The sequence below is a fragment of the Diuraphis noxia genome, unplaced genomic scaffold, assembly GCF_037042655.1.
Source record: "Diuraphis noxia isolate RWA-SAM2 unplaced genomic scaffold, SU_Dnox_SAM2 contig0002, whole genome shotgun sequence".
In the NCBI taxonomy this organism is placed as follows: Eukaryota; Metazoa; Arthropoda; class Insecta; order Hemiptera; family Aphididae; genus Diuraphis; species Diuraphis noxia.
The window spans coordinates 58,657,576-58,675,049 of NW_028301712.1; the positions used below are offsets into that span (position 1 = coordinate 58,657,576).

General features: G+C 35.7%; 1 protein-coding gene across 6 annotated transcripts in view; it reads left to right on the forward strand.

The window, feature by feature from the left end:
- The first annotated feature begins 806 nt into the window (after positions 1-806).
- The window catches only part of LOC107164101 (transcription factor CP2 like gemini), a 104,439-nt gene continuing 87,771 nt past the window's right edge, over positions 807-17,474 (forward strand). For all 6 annotated transcript variants that reach the window (XM_089218587.1, XM_089218592.1, XM_089218588.1 and 3 more), the window contains exons 1-2: positions 807-1,197; positions 9,926-10,707. In XM_089218587.1, coding sequence (XP_089074713.1) covers positions 10,133-10,707 — 575 coding nt within the window. In that variant the 5' untranslated portion in view covers positions 807-1,197; positions 9,926-10,132. The remainder of the gene's footprint in view (positions 1,198-9,925; positions 10,708-17,474) is intronic.

The window sequence follows — 17,474 nt, forward strand, 5'->3', positions numbered from 1 at the left end:
GTAGGTAACGATGATTTTACAAGGGTCTTGACTCGTGAGATGAGAGCAAAGCCATCACGGCACAACAAATTTATCACCGTCGTACTTACACGGGGGACAATAATCATAATAACAATAATATTATTGTAATATTATCATAGTAGGTACTTGGTAAGGCGGTGGTCACCCCATACCGGTGCAGTGGCGACGAGGAATCCGATGCAGCGAGACCGACGCGCGCACTTATCGCGTTTGGACCTCGGGGCTACAACACGGTCCGCCGCCGTCTCTGACGGTTAGTCTTGACCCTCTCACCCCCCGAACTCCCCACCCCCACTAACGACGATCGGCGACCATCAACCGCCACTGCGTCGCGGCCGCGTAGGAGTGTCTGAACGTGTGCACGAGCGAGCGAGACGGCCGGGTCGGTTAACCGCCGGGCGCCCGACGGAGACGGCTGACTTGTACCGCGTCGAAGCGGCGGCCATCGCACGCACACGCACACGCGCGCGCGCGCCCGTACATAGTACGATCACCGCCGAGTCCGAGACAACGGGCGAAGGAGGCGGCGGCGTCGGCTGCTGTTGCACAGGTGCGCGGCGGTGGTGGGGGTGGTGGTGCGAAGACGGAGAGCGCGCCGCACTCACACGCACACACGCGTACGCACACTACACACGTATAATAATCGTACACGCAAACGCACACAATAAAACCATAGACGTTAGCTGGCCAACTCGAGCGCGCGCGCGCGCGTGTGTGTGCGCGTATAGGTGTGTGAGTGTATGTGTGCGTACGTATGCGCGCGCGCGATTCCTAAATAAGAAATCCGACCAGTGCCATACGGACGTAGAATGCACCACACGTATTCGGCCGCCGTTGCCTGTTGCTCCGTGGTTACCGTGTAAACATATTAATAAAAGCCGATAGTCTTTGTCGTCGTAAATAGGCGAAGAGTACGCGCACGTACATAACAATATTCTCTTCTATACATACATATGAATGTGATATTATTTATATAATACACGTATACATAATAAAATATGTTATAAATCGTTATTCGTCAGTATTGTATTAATTTTATGTTTTCGCGGAGAAAAATTGTTAAAATTAAATTTTCGTCGTTTTCCTAGTGCATGTGTGTGTGCGATTTTCGTCTGCGCGCCGCCGATCAGATTTGCCTAAAAAAAAAAAACGGATTATACACGTCCGAAACCCGAGGTAAGAGACAACTGCAATAATAAAATAACTCGGTGTATTGCACCACAACGACTGCGGCCACTACTATTATAACTATGTTGTAGCATATCGCTCTTAACTAAACTTGAACTTAAACAATTCATTAACGACTAGCACGTCATGCACAACGATAAACAACAACGGTCGATTTCGTACGGATTTTAATATTATATTGTAGACACTACACCGTACGGGATGACTACCGCGACGTTACTATTGTGCATACAATGCCATGCCGGTGGTGAAACAATAATGCGACTGACTAGTAATATCATAAATTGGTGACCGTGCACGCCGACCACTATGTACAAAACAAGCTGCGATACTAGTTACTGTGCGGCACGCGCGAGTGTGTCGCCGCCGCCGCCGTCGTTACGAGTTATTAATTGAAAACGACGACTAGGACTGGGTCGGAGGTGGCCCCCCAACAAATCAAAAACCTGTACTCTGTAGTAGTCGTTTCCGACGGAACCTGCCGAGCGCGGAGACCGGCCCTGCGCGGCGTCTACCGACAAGGCGGCGCGTGCTCGCGTATATCATAATATCGTCGTTGTACACGAAAAACTGGTTCTACGCGGTGACCGTGTGCGCAGTGGCATTTGTGCCGCAGCCGCCGCGAAGGGGTTTCGGCCGGAGGCGGCGCTTGGCGAAAAAACCCGGACCGGAACCGGAACCGGACCCGCCGGCCGCGGTGGGGGTGCGCGGTATCTGGCCCGATGGGTAGAGGACAGGCCTGAGGATTTCGTTTTTATTTACTTTTCGTGTTTGGTCCAGTCCGTTGCATAACCTGTTGTTCCCGTCGTGCGTACAATACTCGTTTTCGAGATCTTTTGGTCGCCCCCTCCTCCTTATCATATCCATCAACCACAACCAAACTCAACCAAGGTGTCAGTGGACGATGGTCCCGATGTCGCGTAACTGTACCAATAATAATATTGAATTATTATTTACTTTTTCCGAAGACACGAACCCGTTCGGCCGTAACGTGTCGGCCCGCGCTTTTGTCCATTGTTGTTTGTTGGCTCCACTGGTGCTGGGCCGAGACACTTCCGACACCGGCGGTGATGACCTTGAGCCCCGTCTCCCTCCGCCGCCGGTCGACCGGTCCGTCTGTGCGGCAGACACAAATACATAATGCGCCGACGACCGCACAATAGCCACGGACAAGTGTATTTTCCGAACGGGTTGTTTATCGCATAGACTTTGAGACTACGCCACTACGGTACATCCGATTTGCAACGAGTTACCGAATGTGATCTCTGCCTGACGTTCAAACCTCGCGGTGTTGAGTCATCGGACGACGACGAGTCATAGGGTTATTATAATATTATTTTGGTTGTTATCAACAGTCGCGTTTATAAATCAATACGTGAAGTCCCAATTATGTAACTTTGATTTCGTCTGATACTCAACAACGTATCCGACACAGTAAATTATTTATATAATGTGCAGGTAATCGACAAATAGTTGTCATAAGCGTAACACAATAATTACGGCGTAATTGAAATCGCCCGTCTTGACAATTATAATTGTTAAATATTGCAAGTCGATAAGTATTACGCACATTATTATACCTACCTATACCGTTTCAATTTGTATAATATTATATCTAATTCCAATTCAACGCGAAAAAGAATTTTGTGTACAAAACATTATTATGTGTTTAATGTTATTAATATTATGATATCGGTACTTTCGTTTATATTGAATGTTTACCCATGACGGACTTGTGCAGTGTACCTGCACAAGCGCAAATTTCGTCACGCATATCGTTCGGTTCGTTTATACATTTAATTATGGATTATTCAGAGGGATTTCAAGCGATTATTGCAGACATTTATAATAATAGAGAATCTGTGTACATACGCCTTTATAGCATTCATTTTAATATTGCCTTATGTCACATTTGTTACTCTTATAACATACAACATACAAGGAAGGTAGGTCGTTGGTGGTATAAATAATTGACCGAGTTCCAATAACACTATAATAGAATATGTTGTTTATTGTTGCTATTATAATGAAGGGATGTATTTTGAAGAATTCCTTCCCCTCCTTATTACTTGACCATTACCGTAAAGGAAACCTTATTGTGTGGAGGTACCTACCTATAGTTCCTACACTCTGACAGGCTACAACACTGTACACCATCGTTGAGCGTTTTATATTTATTTTATTTCTGTGTTACTAATGAAACGTTTGTGATCAAATCGATCGTAATAATGCGGATTCATTCTTATAGTATATTAAAATACGTTTTAACCAGTGGTACACGAAACGGTATTCTTCATTTACTTTCTCTTGCGTGTAATCGTTAACAATTTTCAAATGGGGTGTAATTCGACGAAGGTCGTTGTTTTACGGTTGCCGTGTGTGTGTAAATATTATCAAGTCTAATATTATTCAGGATCTAGTTGAAAAATCCGTCAATTTTTCGACAGTCATTCGTTGTTAAGTGTACACGCATACCTTGGACTAAAGTAGTTTCACTCCAAATCGAGGGTCATAATAACTGTAATATTGTAAAGTGAAAAATTCTATTACTAGATTATAACTTTAAAAGGCAAGTCCAAACACGGTAAACTAAGTGTCTCGGGTTTAATATTAACAAGAAAGAAATATTATTTCATCTTTAAAAGTTTACGCGAATCTAGACACCGCTGCCTTTTGGAAGGAAATTACAATTTTTTACAGATTAAAAAAAATAAACAACTATTTTCAACATATTTTTAAATATGATATCATCGATATTTAAATTAAATTATGTTTTTGATAACTGTCTGTGATGTAGGTATGATATGATTATCATTATATTATAAATTATAGTGCAAAGGGGAATTTTTAGTCCATTTTAATTTTGAACTACTAAATATTTGTTTGCATTATCTCTTAGTTCTTACTCAACGCTTGCAGATAAGTATAACTTATACTCAATACACCATTAGTTTATCGTACATAAAGACCATCTGTTGTTCGAAACACATTTAATTTTTAATTAATAGCTTGTCAAATTTTTACGATTTCTAGTCTATAATGAACTGGAGATTTTGTTTTTGAACTGTTGTAAATATAACTTATATTAAGTCATTGAGCCATAAAACATTGAAACTAATAATAAATATTTAGGCACTTTTTACGATCGTTCCCTTTTGCTATTTTTTTTAGTGTCGTGTCAATTCATTGATAAACCCGAGTCGGAACAACGAAATCATGACATTCTTTGTCATGTATAGTTTTGAAAATGTATTATTTTACAGTTTACAGTTTAGTTGCGAAATTTCAATTGAAAATAAAATTTCTGTTTGTAAGGTCGAACATGGCTTAATTGTTAAAAATGTTAAATAATCAGAATAATATAAAAAATGTTCCTGGTAAATTATGTTTCTCTTAACTCTGCATATTATTATTGAAAAAGGATATACCTAACCTCGATAGTTATGGTTGCTCTATTTATAATAGTAAATAACAAAATAATAATAATAATATATTGTATAATATTATTGGTTGTTTATATTTCCTTAACTTTAATAAATTAATTCCATGCAGATAGTCAGATAGTCGTCTATTAGAAAAAGTGAATTTCACTATTATTGCTGTTAATACATTTTTGAAGGTAAAATATCCGTTGGATAGTTAAATCCAATTGAATATTTTGAATTATTTATACTTTTAGGGATTGTTTTGATTATAACTTCTAAGTTTATAACTATACCCAAAACTATTTTAGCTGATAGTATTATTATAACATTTTAGAGGCACGTTTTAATTTTAGTTTTTGAATCGTTATCGTTATGGAAATGTTATTTATATAATTAGGTTATAGACAAGTCTTAAAAAATATATATTACAGGTTTATGTGTTTACTTTTATTTCAAATCCACTTTAGTCTCTTAAAAACTTTTCTAACTATTATTAATATTAAATCACCAGTATTATATTGTTAATAACATTAACTTGATATATTATATTAAATCCTTGGTTAGGAATCCAAATACAGTGTCGGTATACAGTAACACTGTTCAGTATTCAAAAAAACAATTTTGTATAGTATCAACATAATTTAACAATATACAATTATAATGTTCCATACCATGTGTTAAGTTCGGATGCTCTTATTTTATATAATACATTAACATCGTATTTCGTAACTCATTGTTAGGTTATGCATTTAATGTTTATTATAGTAGGTGTAATGTGTTTTTTCGTGATGGTAATTTTGTTTAAAACAAATGTAAAACAAAACTAGTTGATAGTACTTGTTACCTCTTAATTAATGCCTACAACTTCATTATTTATCATTTATGTAATCATTATTTTGATATATGATACATATTTTGATGTTGTCCGCCTGGAAATCTGTATTACTGTGATCAAATTCATCCGTTTTATATTCTCTATCAAATCGTCAAATATGAATTCGATTAATCGTTTGTTTGTAATATGTATTGCACTTTTACAGTTTATATCGTTTATTGGTTCTGTATGACTGTACTCATCTCCTCACTCATAATTTTTGGCTAACTTAACATCTATACGTAGGTTAACTTCCCATGTCTCTTTATTTGTATACATTTTGAATATATATATATATATACTATATAATATGCAATAATATGCAGAATATCAGCGCCAACCCTCAAGGTAATATAAAATTATCAAAAACGCTAAATTATGTCGAATAACAATTAAATTACAATAAAATGATTTGATAAACACCTTACTGTTTTCAGATTCATGCATTTAAATAATTTATGATAGTAAGTATCATACAATGAACAAAACAAAAATGTATATAGGAATATAGAATAGAAAATCATTTGATAGTTGACAGTCTGTAAACTAAAATAATATATACTTATGCATCAGGCTTAATGTTTGAAAGTATTTCGATCAATTTTATAAATCTATTTATTACTATTATGATTTATAAATTATTGTGTTTCGTATAGCACGTTGTATTTATAATCAAGATGAAGTGTCGGTAAAAAGTGTTCGTTGCCGAAGGTCGTTGTAAAATGTTATTATTTATAATAAAAATTGCATTTCGGTAGGATACATTTTATAGGACCTCCAACGTCAACATATGTTAGAAATTTCTTCGACCCTTGTTGATTATTATTATATACGGCACCTGTAGACGCGTTCCGATGGGATCGGTCGGTGGTGGCAGTGGCGTCGGCTGCAGATAGCCAGTGATGGCGTTGGCTGTGGTGGGGTCATAAACTTGGCAACGTACGACTGACTACCTACCTGCCTACCTACCTGTGTGTATTTTTTTCAGGCAGAAAAGGAGGAGAACAACAAAGACGTATAATATAATATAAATGTGTGATCGAGTGTGCATACGATTGAAAAATCGCCCAAACACCACTGTATAAGAAATTTGTCCGCACGTTCGTTTATATGCATATGATGCTCATAAGCACTCTGCACACATATTTATGTACACATTAATTTCTCCCATCGCCACTATCGTTGTATATATTATCGTGTATCGTCGCTCTCGTTATAAGTTTTATAGAATTTTAGGTATTACATATAGATTATGTAATATTATTATTATTATAATATACCATGTATAAGTATTTTTTTTTCAAGCATAAATGTATTTTTCTCATATATTTACATTTTCTATACTTACACACACACTGTCTTATATTATATACATACATACCTAATCTGGTCGGTTATGGTAATAATCTTCGGATTCCTTTCGTGCGGGCCATTAAATTTACATATTATTATTATTGCCCGGCAGGTCGTTTCACCGGTGCCAATCGCTGTCCAGCTTCAGCCGCCGCCGATTTTGCGTGCGCATCCGTGAGAGAGTATAATATATGATATATATATATATGTGTGTGTGTGTGTGTCTGTACTTATATATAATATATTAGATATGTATGTGCTTATGTGTATACTATACTCGGGCAGATACATTATCGACGACAGCGACTTAAGACCGTTATATTAAACGCGATCGACCTTGGCCCATGCATTTAAAGAAAAAACAATTTTAATGTCAAATACGGATAACGACGATGGCGTTTCTTCTTTTCGGGTAGAAATCGAATAAGTGTTTTTCTATTCGTTTTCTACGTGCCTTCAATAATTATGTATATAAAATAATAATAAAAACCACTCAGATTTTATTACTCTAGAGATTTGTTCTTTTTTAATTCGCACCTGCAGCGAGCTGCCGTCTTTTTCTTATGCTCACGAATACGGGATACTTATTATATGCCATATTATTATATTGAAATAACTAAAATAACTCAATATTGGATGTTTTTCTTCACACCAAATGCAATCGTGTAAATAAAAAATGTTATGCTTTTATGTACGAATTATTTCTAAACATGTGGCTAACATACTACGCAGGACGAACTATAAATTTTAGTTAATAATATTTTTTCAACAACACCGTAATTTACTCGTTATAACGAATTATAGAACCCAAATACTGTTAAGTCCATACTTTACTATAAATTTACCGAGTTATAATGTTTGAAAATTGTTCAAGCTTAATTGTTAATTATTATAGATACTACCGAGGACTATTGTGCGAAATATGTATACTGTTGAGTATGTGCTCATTATTTAAGCATTAACACTTCGAAATAGTTTATAAACATAAAAATGTACACTACCTAGAACGCCTATAACATCGTCAATCAATAATTATTATATTTAATACGATTTAAATGTTGTTAAAATAGTATTTCACTATAAACTTCTTGATAGGTACCTGAATTATTTAAAACTATTTTTGATCTATTTAACGTGCCATATTCCTCGGTTTTGTAAATAAATTAAATTTTTAGACTAAATGTCTGCTCATTTGAAGAACCGACTAGGTGTTATTGAACATTTAAATTAATTTCCACTGACATATTATCATTAAGCTATTGATCGATCAATCAGTACTTTGAAGGTTTATGTCAATGACCAATTGTGTATTTACGATTACGATTCAAAACAATTTGGTAAATCTATATCCATGGGAATGTTGAGGTTTATGTATAATGATGTTTAATTGATTTTATTGTATGAATGGCATTAAACTCGGACAGATATTGTATGACGTTGCTCTTTTCCATACAACTACTGCCGTAAACCGTCGAAGACTATGCGCACCTGGGGATATTGTTATGGAAAAAAATGAAATATAAATCTATTGTTTCTTTAATGGCTTTGGTCGTTTTAAATAATTCGAGTGTTTATTGCTTCTTAGCATACAAAATTTCGTCTTTTGATCTTGAAAATCGTAAAATATATTTCTCGAGAACTATTAATTAAGGCGATGCACTTAAAAAAAAGTATTTGTACCTGTGGTACTTAGGTAGTCTCTCTGGCGCCTATCATGTTTTGAGACTGTTACGGTCTAATGCGCGCAGATGCTTTCTGGCAATAAAAAACGTACGGCTAATAATAAAAAAAACATATTCTATTGTATGTGAAAAAATAACAATAATAAATAAATAACAACCGCAAGTAATTGTAGTATTCCGACGTACCTAGTAACTATTTATTTCTTCTTACACATTTTGAACAGATTATTTTTACTTTCAAATTAATATTATGTCGTTGCTAGGAAGTTAAGATGTAATTCCTCAAATGTTCTGTTTTTCTTTAATTTAGAACTATAAATTTATTGATCGTCCCTGACACGAACATCTACCTAGGTATTTATTTTAGGAATAAATATATTTTTTTCATTCAATGACGAAACTCTAATATGAAATTCTAATAGGCTGTGCCTGTAATAGGGAAAATAAGAACTATATTGATTTATTATATGTAACATATACATTATCAATTTTAACATTGAAATCTCTAAGTTGATTAATGACAAAGAGTGGCGTCTGTATCTCATTGTTACTGTTTTTAATTTCAACCCGTACACTTACCAAGATATTACTACGATTCATATCTGCAAACAAAAAGATAACAAGTTAACTATAACAATACGTTTTCTTCCTTCCAACCCTCTATATTATTATCTTCTTAAATAATTATGAAATAACAAATTAACCTATGCAGTGAAGTCAATTACATACTTACTACGCTTGTTACAAAACAAGAACACTGTTAATTTATCAGATTACTCGCAGTTTTATACTTTTTTCTTATTTACGCTCAGTTAACAAGTTAATAGATATGTTTTATGTCAATTGTCGTAAAAAAAAATACGTATATATTAAGGACTTATGTGAGTTTATATAAGAAGCAGTCGTTCGGAGAGAAATGTCGGTGATTGCTTTTCATCGAAATCACTATTCGTTTTGATCGTTCGGTTGTGTGCCCGCTGTTCTCCGGTGCGGTTGGTGACTATTTCCACAGCAGCTGTCTACTGAATAAAATCATAACGAATGGTTGTCATCGCTGTGACTACACAACCTTTTATGGCAGTTTTCTCGATCTCGAAAAGATTTATTGCTACAGGACAAACGCTACGTACCTATATATAATAATAATAATAATGGGTATTTTATTCGAGAACTTATGTTAGAATGAGTAATTAAATAGCCATACACAGCGACAGTATAAAAACAATATTTTAACTTTTTTATTGTTCACTGCCTATTATTTCGAACAAAGACTTCATTCTAACCCAGGTCTTAAGACAACATAGACGTATAAGATTTTAAAAAAAATTGTGCGTCGTCCATAATACGAAGACAACAATAATTGTATCATAAACGTGTTACAGGCAATATGTGGAACGGAGTGGCCGGTTGCACGAGAAGCAGAGATTCGGTGACTCAGTGATAATTTCCGCGAACCAGCGGAAGAAACCGTCGTCGAAGGCTTACCGACACGACACAGGACAGAAACCTGAGCAGATCCGATCAGCGCTGTCTTAGTGACGGTGGTGTCACCGCGTGTATACACACCACATAACCGAGGTGATAATCACATGTCATCCGCGGTGGACGGACAGCAACAACAGCCGCTGGCCGGTGGTTCGCCGCCCATGTCAGTGGCGTTGACCCGAGATTCGCCTGGCGTATCGCCGCCGCACCCACAGTCCGTCATGTCTCCGACGTCCGTCCAAGACATGCCGCCCGAGAGTACGTCACCGGTGATGCTGGCCACCATGCAACCAGTGAGCGTGGACGATTTCCAAGCGTCCGAATATCATCACCAAAACCACCATCAGCAGCAGCAGCAACAGCAACAACAGCACCACCACCACCAACAGCAACAACATCAACAACAACAACACCATCACCAGCCGGACGATCCGCTGGACCAGAAGACCGTCATTTACATACCGGGCACTGATCCACAGCAGACCATCATCTACGATCCGCAGAATCCCGAAGGGTCGCTGCCTCCGGGCATCACGATCCAACAGGATCCGGAAAACGGTTCAGCAGTGTCCGTGTTGGTCCAGGGACAAGCCGGACACCACCAGTACCTGGGAGCGCCGGGTACCACCGTGTTGGTCATGCAGGAACTGGTCGACGACATGGGTCACATACTCCACAGGTTAGTCTAGTCTTATTAGTACTTCGTATAATATAAAGTCTGGTATTAGGTTTTATGTTTTCTGTTTACAAAATTGTATACCGGACCGATTATGACATACGTTTGGCATAATATGTTGTGTGAGGGTATACAGTGTATCGCAAGAAATTCCCAAGGCACCTTTTATTGAATTTAAATATGTTTGTAGTATATTATAAATGTATAATTTATAATTATATAATAAATTAGCATGTGTGTGTGTGTGTGTGTGTGTGTGTTTGTTATGGCAATGCCAAAAGTATCCAATGCCAGTGTAGCCGTGAGGTCGTTGAACGCATCGCGCGCGCGAAACGAACATTGCGAGTGTGTTGAACCGACGCTGCCGCCGCGTTCACAAATGTCAATCTCGCGTCAATCGTTTGAAAGTTCTCCGCATAATAGTTATATAAATCGTCGCTAAAGTATAATACAATAATTAGCCATTAGGTGAACGTATTTAAAGAGGATGGCACATCTATATGTGTGTTGTAGTAACATGGCAATTTTGTGATAAACAGTTCCACCTGAACGTGTTTTTTTTAGATAAAATATTAAAACTAATTAACCTATGACTTAGTATAAAAATATTACTCGTTTTCGTAACTGGCTTCTTTCGATATTTCAATTTTCTGTACGTAAATGTAAAATTGTTAGTAAGACATCGGCAATATTCAACTTTCTCATAACTTTGGAAACTAATAGATTATATTAAATCGTTGCGTTCGAAAAACGATTATACTCAGATCTATACAGATAATCGGGGATAATACGTAAGTACTACTGCACAGCGTGAATACGATAAAGATTTATCTTTAAAACGGACGCTTGTCAATCGTTCATGTTTCTTCGGAGTTTGGCTTTGAGGTTCACTTGTAAATTACCATAGGAATGTTCTTAGCAGCGTTTTTTTTTTTTTTTTTTTAATTTCCCTAGTGTCTGTAGAAGAATCGTGTTATTAAACTGAATAAAGACGACGCTTCGTCACTAGATCATTATAAATCGCTGTACAGCCAGATTTTTAAATCAATCGAAAACTTTTCGATCATCGATTAGTCGAAATATAGCATTGGCTTGATTTTCAGTATACATTACTCTAGATTTCTATCAGCAAACGAAATTTATTATAATATGGGTTTGCATGAATGATGTGTAACGTTCGCTTGCCCAATTGTAATTATTACAATAATATATAATATTATACTAATCAGTGTGTGCGTGTTGCAGTGTGGAGTGTGTGTGTGTGTGTGTGATTTTTCACTGTGTTTTTCCATGGCATTCGTATAAACACGCTAATATAGGCGTGCGCGCGCGTGTGTGTGCACCTGAAAGAATTAAACGTAATCATTCCCAAGGTCGTTACCGCCGCACAAGAAAGTTCAACATAATATTCCTATATAAACTACACGGCAATAAGGCAACAATATAATAATATTATATATTGTAATAGTTGTAATACGTACACACACCGAATCTCGCTTGTTACGATGTATATTTACCTATATGTTTATAATGTATACTGTATTGTTATATTTACACGCGCTCGGCGCACGTACAAAATACGACACCGGCTATTTATATTAGAATATTAATACTTGAGTATTACTCCGTTTAGCTTATCGTCCCTCCAGCACCTCACTTAAGAGCTTTTAGGTGTTAAATAAACCCAATGACGTCCAATATATTTAACGAAAAATGTGAATTAACGATTTGGATCAACATTTTCGTTGATTATATGAATGTAAAAAACACATATATTATACTTATAATAAAACGCAGATCCTCCGATTAAGTTTCACTTTAATTCCTGTTTAATACAATGCCCGGGGAAATCTAGTGATGTTTTGTTAAATGCGCGGTCGATATATTATAAATATGTATATACATAGGACACTTTGAAGTGTAGGTATAAGCCAACACAATGACTTGTACGCCGACGGTTGACAATATATATATATATAAATATTTTATAGCTATAGGTACCTGCCTACTAAAGATCTACGGCGATTATCATTTAAACACAAAACACTCCGTAGGAATCGGATAGGCAGACAATAAAACTTTTTTATTTTATTAATGATATTCGGTAATCGTAAAAAAAAAACGAACGCGTTTTCCCTCCAAGCTATTGTAGAACAAAAAGGAAATTTACTGTTTGTACATTTTCACTGCGCACGTGCGCAAACCGATGTTTACTAAGTAAACTGTACATTAATGTAAGAATATATGGTGTATTTTAAATGTGTTACCCACCTATTCCCATCTTATCGAAGGATGTAGTGGCGGCAACATTCAATCAAAACTGAATATTTTGGTGTCATTAATCAGATAACGCATTAATTTTTTATCGTGATTCGTATATTGATAACAACGTGGGTTGCCATGCCGTATACGTTCATACATAATATATTGAGTTAAGTGCACCTGCCGAAAACGCCTTACCGCAACTCTCTGTACGAAATATAATATTATATAGCGGCTGTCATTTTCGACAAATATATTTACTCCCCCTGATAACGAATTGATGATAAACACGTTCAAATAAAATATATCGATTATCATGCTGCAGAAGCTGTCATGACTTGCTAAATAATTTTCCCATTTTTAATAGTCTCGATATACCTACCTGTAGATCCATACCTCATGCACTGGTAATTTTATGTAAAATATTTATTGTATTAGTTGATTCATTTTTTTTACATAGGATTACAATAGTACTATTAGTACTAGTACCTATCTAGCTGATAATTTTCACTGAAATTCTTATTTTTGTAAATATAGTAAATACATGATCTTATTTACGATAAATTTTTCTAAAGTTTATCTTTAAAGTAATGTTTAGAGCAATTATGATAAGTAAATCTAATACACTATGTAGTTATACCTGTAGAAAGCATTTTTTTTTTGGGAAATTGGCTTCTTATGAGGATATATAATTATATTCTTAAATATATTGATGTAATTATGATGACTAAGTGGCTCGATAAAAAATAAGTAATTATGGTCCGTTCGAGTCTTCAAGGTAACGTCAAATGCTATTCTGATGGTTTTTTATTTTAGTCAGTTTGGAAGATGACGTAACGTAACGAGAACGACGAGCATCGAATTGCCAGACAAAATGGATAGATCATATTAGTAATGATAAAATAATATCTAATTGATTATTTTCAGACATTATTTGGTTTATAAATTTACAGGTAAAATCTGAATGTATGTGATTTATCATATCTGCATACAACAATGAGTAATAACAAAATGAATATTTGACATGTAAGACAAATATTAAGGTTTGCTGTATATTGTATATAATATACAGCTATAAAAACGTTGATCAACTAAAAAGAACTATGGAGATGGGCGTCATAGTCGCGCTTATTTTTTAAACGAGACCTGAACGAAAGAATAAAGTCGTGATATTAAAGTTGACCTCAATTGTATGGTAAACATTTATAACGACATTGATCCTCCGTAGGCGGCTGCCAATGTATTTCGTACAAAATTATGCGCAGAAATCGTTGATATAAATGTGTATGTACATTATACAATGTACATAATATGATGCAGAGATTGCAAGGTTACTTAATTGATAATTAAATATAATATATACACGGAAGGGGGCTTAACCTCACCTATATCTGTTAAAATATAGAAATTTCGTTTTCGTATACTTTTGTTGAGAGTTAAATTCAATTACAAACAAAATTGTTTACTCTATGCACGTTATAAAATTGTATTCTATTGTTAGAGCTTCGAGCGTTGAAGTCCTCAATGACGGCGCGCGGCGGTACTACATAATAAGAATAAAAAACGTTTTCACACCATCATTCCCGCGCTGCAGTATTGTAGCTTTACGCGTTGTATTTTTATTATTTGTATACGACCGTTATCTCATCAACCCTTAGTGATTAAAATTGTCTATTGTTTTTCGTTCGTTCCCCTATAGGGTGCAGCATGCATAATTATCATCACGTGTCAATATGATTAATACCTAGTGTACACCGTTAGGTATACGCGGGTTTTTTATTTTTAATCTCTCCTCGACCTTTACTAAACATAAAAACATAATATCGTCTGTTACTCGTAACCCACGACAACTTGCTTCAGCCCTACCAACCATATCGCATTCTCGCAGAAATCATAGATACCTACGATCATCGCCGCCCGACTTAACTCGTTGAAAATACAATATACATTTATATGCGTTTTTTCTTCCCAAGCCAGTGCGACGACGAGGTCGTATTCATTCGGTCGTCGTCGCACTCGCATTGTCCAATGTTCTATTGTGTTTTAAATTAATATATATATATATTTGTATATATATAGATGTATACATATAGATGAACGTGGTTCCGATATAATCACAATAATGCGTGCACTCCGCTAGTGAGATATCTGTTATCGATTAAATCGTTTTTCTTTCGAACACGGCATCACGTGTAAAATATACAATTATTGTTCCCTTGAAACACTTATAATAATGCGCCCATATGGCATTCAAATATATAGTATATATATATATATATATCTGTTTTATTGTAATTAGGTTTGTTGCAAAAACCTTGGTCGATTATGTTGATAATGAAATTAATATTTTCGTCAGTTTTTATGTTTTTAGTATTATTATGTGAATAATAACAATATGACCATCGTTGTTTGTTTGTGCGTGTAGAACAATAGCTGTGTATAATAAATACAAATCACTACGAATCCTCTAAAAATACTTGGTCTGGCGCCGTTAAGACTGCGCTCTCCATACGACCATACGTGATGCTAGGTAACAGGTATGCCGGAGTCGAATGAAGGGCCCAGACAGGAAGTCTCCCTACTCCCGCCCACCATAGTCGTATACCATATTGACAAATGCATGCAGACGAATAATGTAACATTTTGCTGTGTTCTCATAATATGACGAGGTGTTTGATAATAATAAAATATGTTGCGGCGTTCGCGTGATTAAAATGTAATATTATCACGGCAGGTCTCGCGTCACGATCAAATCGTACACGTTTTTGTCGTGTTCGCGCCAATCGCTAAAAGAAGGGGACTTGAGCGGCGGCGTGTATATCGTCGCATAGACATATTGCATATTTTATTACCTTGACATTGACAAATTGTATTTTAACACCGACGTGCCGTTATATAGGTACGTACTACGTACCATATGTACCCAATCGCTTAGGACGAGCGGCAGTTCCTATGTTATATTGTAATACACAAATCATCTGTCTCCATAATATTATTATCATATAGTTGAGACTTGCGGTTTAAGTACCTCGAAAAGTGAACGGATTATGATCACAATATAATATAATATTATGTATACAATGTACGATGTACGATATTGATAAGTCGAATACTTGGATTTTTGTTTATAATTTGAAAATCGTTCATTGTGTATAATATAATATGTTTGGTATAATTCAAGAGTAATAATTTAGTATTATTTTGTACGTGAACGAGTAGACGATGAGCGAATAAAAGCGAAACGAGGGTTGTTGGTCACGAACCGTGTGGTTTTGTTAACCGGCGTCTAATCGAAGCATATTGTGTTATAATATTATAAAATATGTATACATTATTATATTATAGTTTGATAAATTAAATGTGTGTGTGACCAGTCAGCCGTCTGTGCACAATGGTGACATGACTATACAAATATATATAATAATATTAGAACATTTTGGGAACCCATCTACGTCGCGTTGCGATCTAGTAAGTCTCAGAATTCGCGGCAGCAGTCAATTAATAAATCCTCGGTGGCCCCATCGGTCCCACTCGAAGAGTCTTCGCCGTCGTCGGAACATTCGTGACCGCCGCGGCGCTGCCATAAAGATTTCATGTACAAGGTCGTCGTCGACAAGGATCGCCGCTGCGTGCATTATTTTTAAAAGCGCGAAAATCAAGAACGTTTTGTTCTCACATTTCCATAAGCACACGTCCTCGTAGTTTTGCAGCGATTTTATTTATACTGTATGAGTAGTTGCGTCTCCATAACGAAAATTTTCGCCAACCATACTGTAACACGTCATCGTGTATATTATGTATATATTACATATTATTTATATTTTATGTTTAGATATACAATACACTTAATCATAGAGTGGTGTTTTATGGCGATATTTTTTGTAAATCCAATTTATAGAACGTGGTATTACATATAACTCGAATGTGGACAAACAAATACCGTAACTATTCGTTTATGATGTATTCCGATCGCATATTTCCACAATAACTACAATAATCGCGATTCCTTACAAAGCAATCTACTAGTCATCAGCATCATCATCATCAACGTCGTCATCCGATGGCGTGTACTTAATATATACGGGAAATCGTTATTTTATTAATCATCGCACACCATAATATTGTTGTCACATATTATTCTGAACACTATATATAATATATTATGTGTATAATAAAAATTTCTTATTTTGAACAGAAAATTTCTTCGAGTAAATGCTGTGACTTGTAAGGCCGCTCTTTAGCAAATCCATTTTTGTTCAGTGTCGTTGACGCGTTTAATTATTTCTAAAATCGTCAAGATTAACCAAAACACGCGCTTTTTACTATGTATATATATATTGAACGCATTTAAAACACTAACGTGATTTTAGGTACAAGGTTATTATATCTACTATATATATTATAATGTGTGACTTTGAGTGCCAAAAATATAATAACACTATTTCTTCTCAGTATATCTGTATAATTTTGTAGGTTGTATGTAAAACTTTATCTTTATTTCCATCATT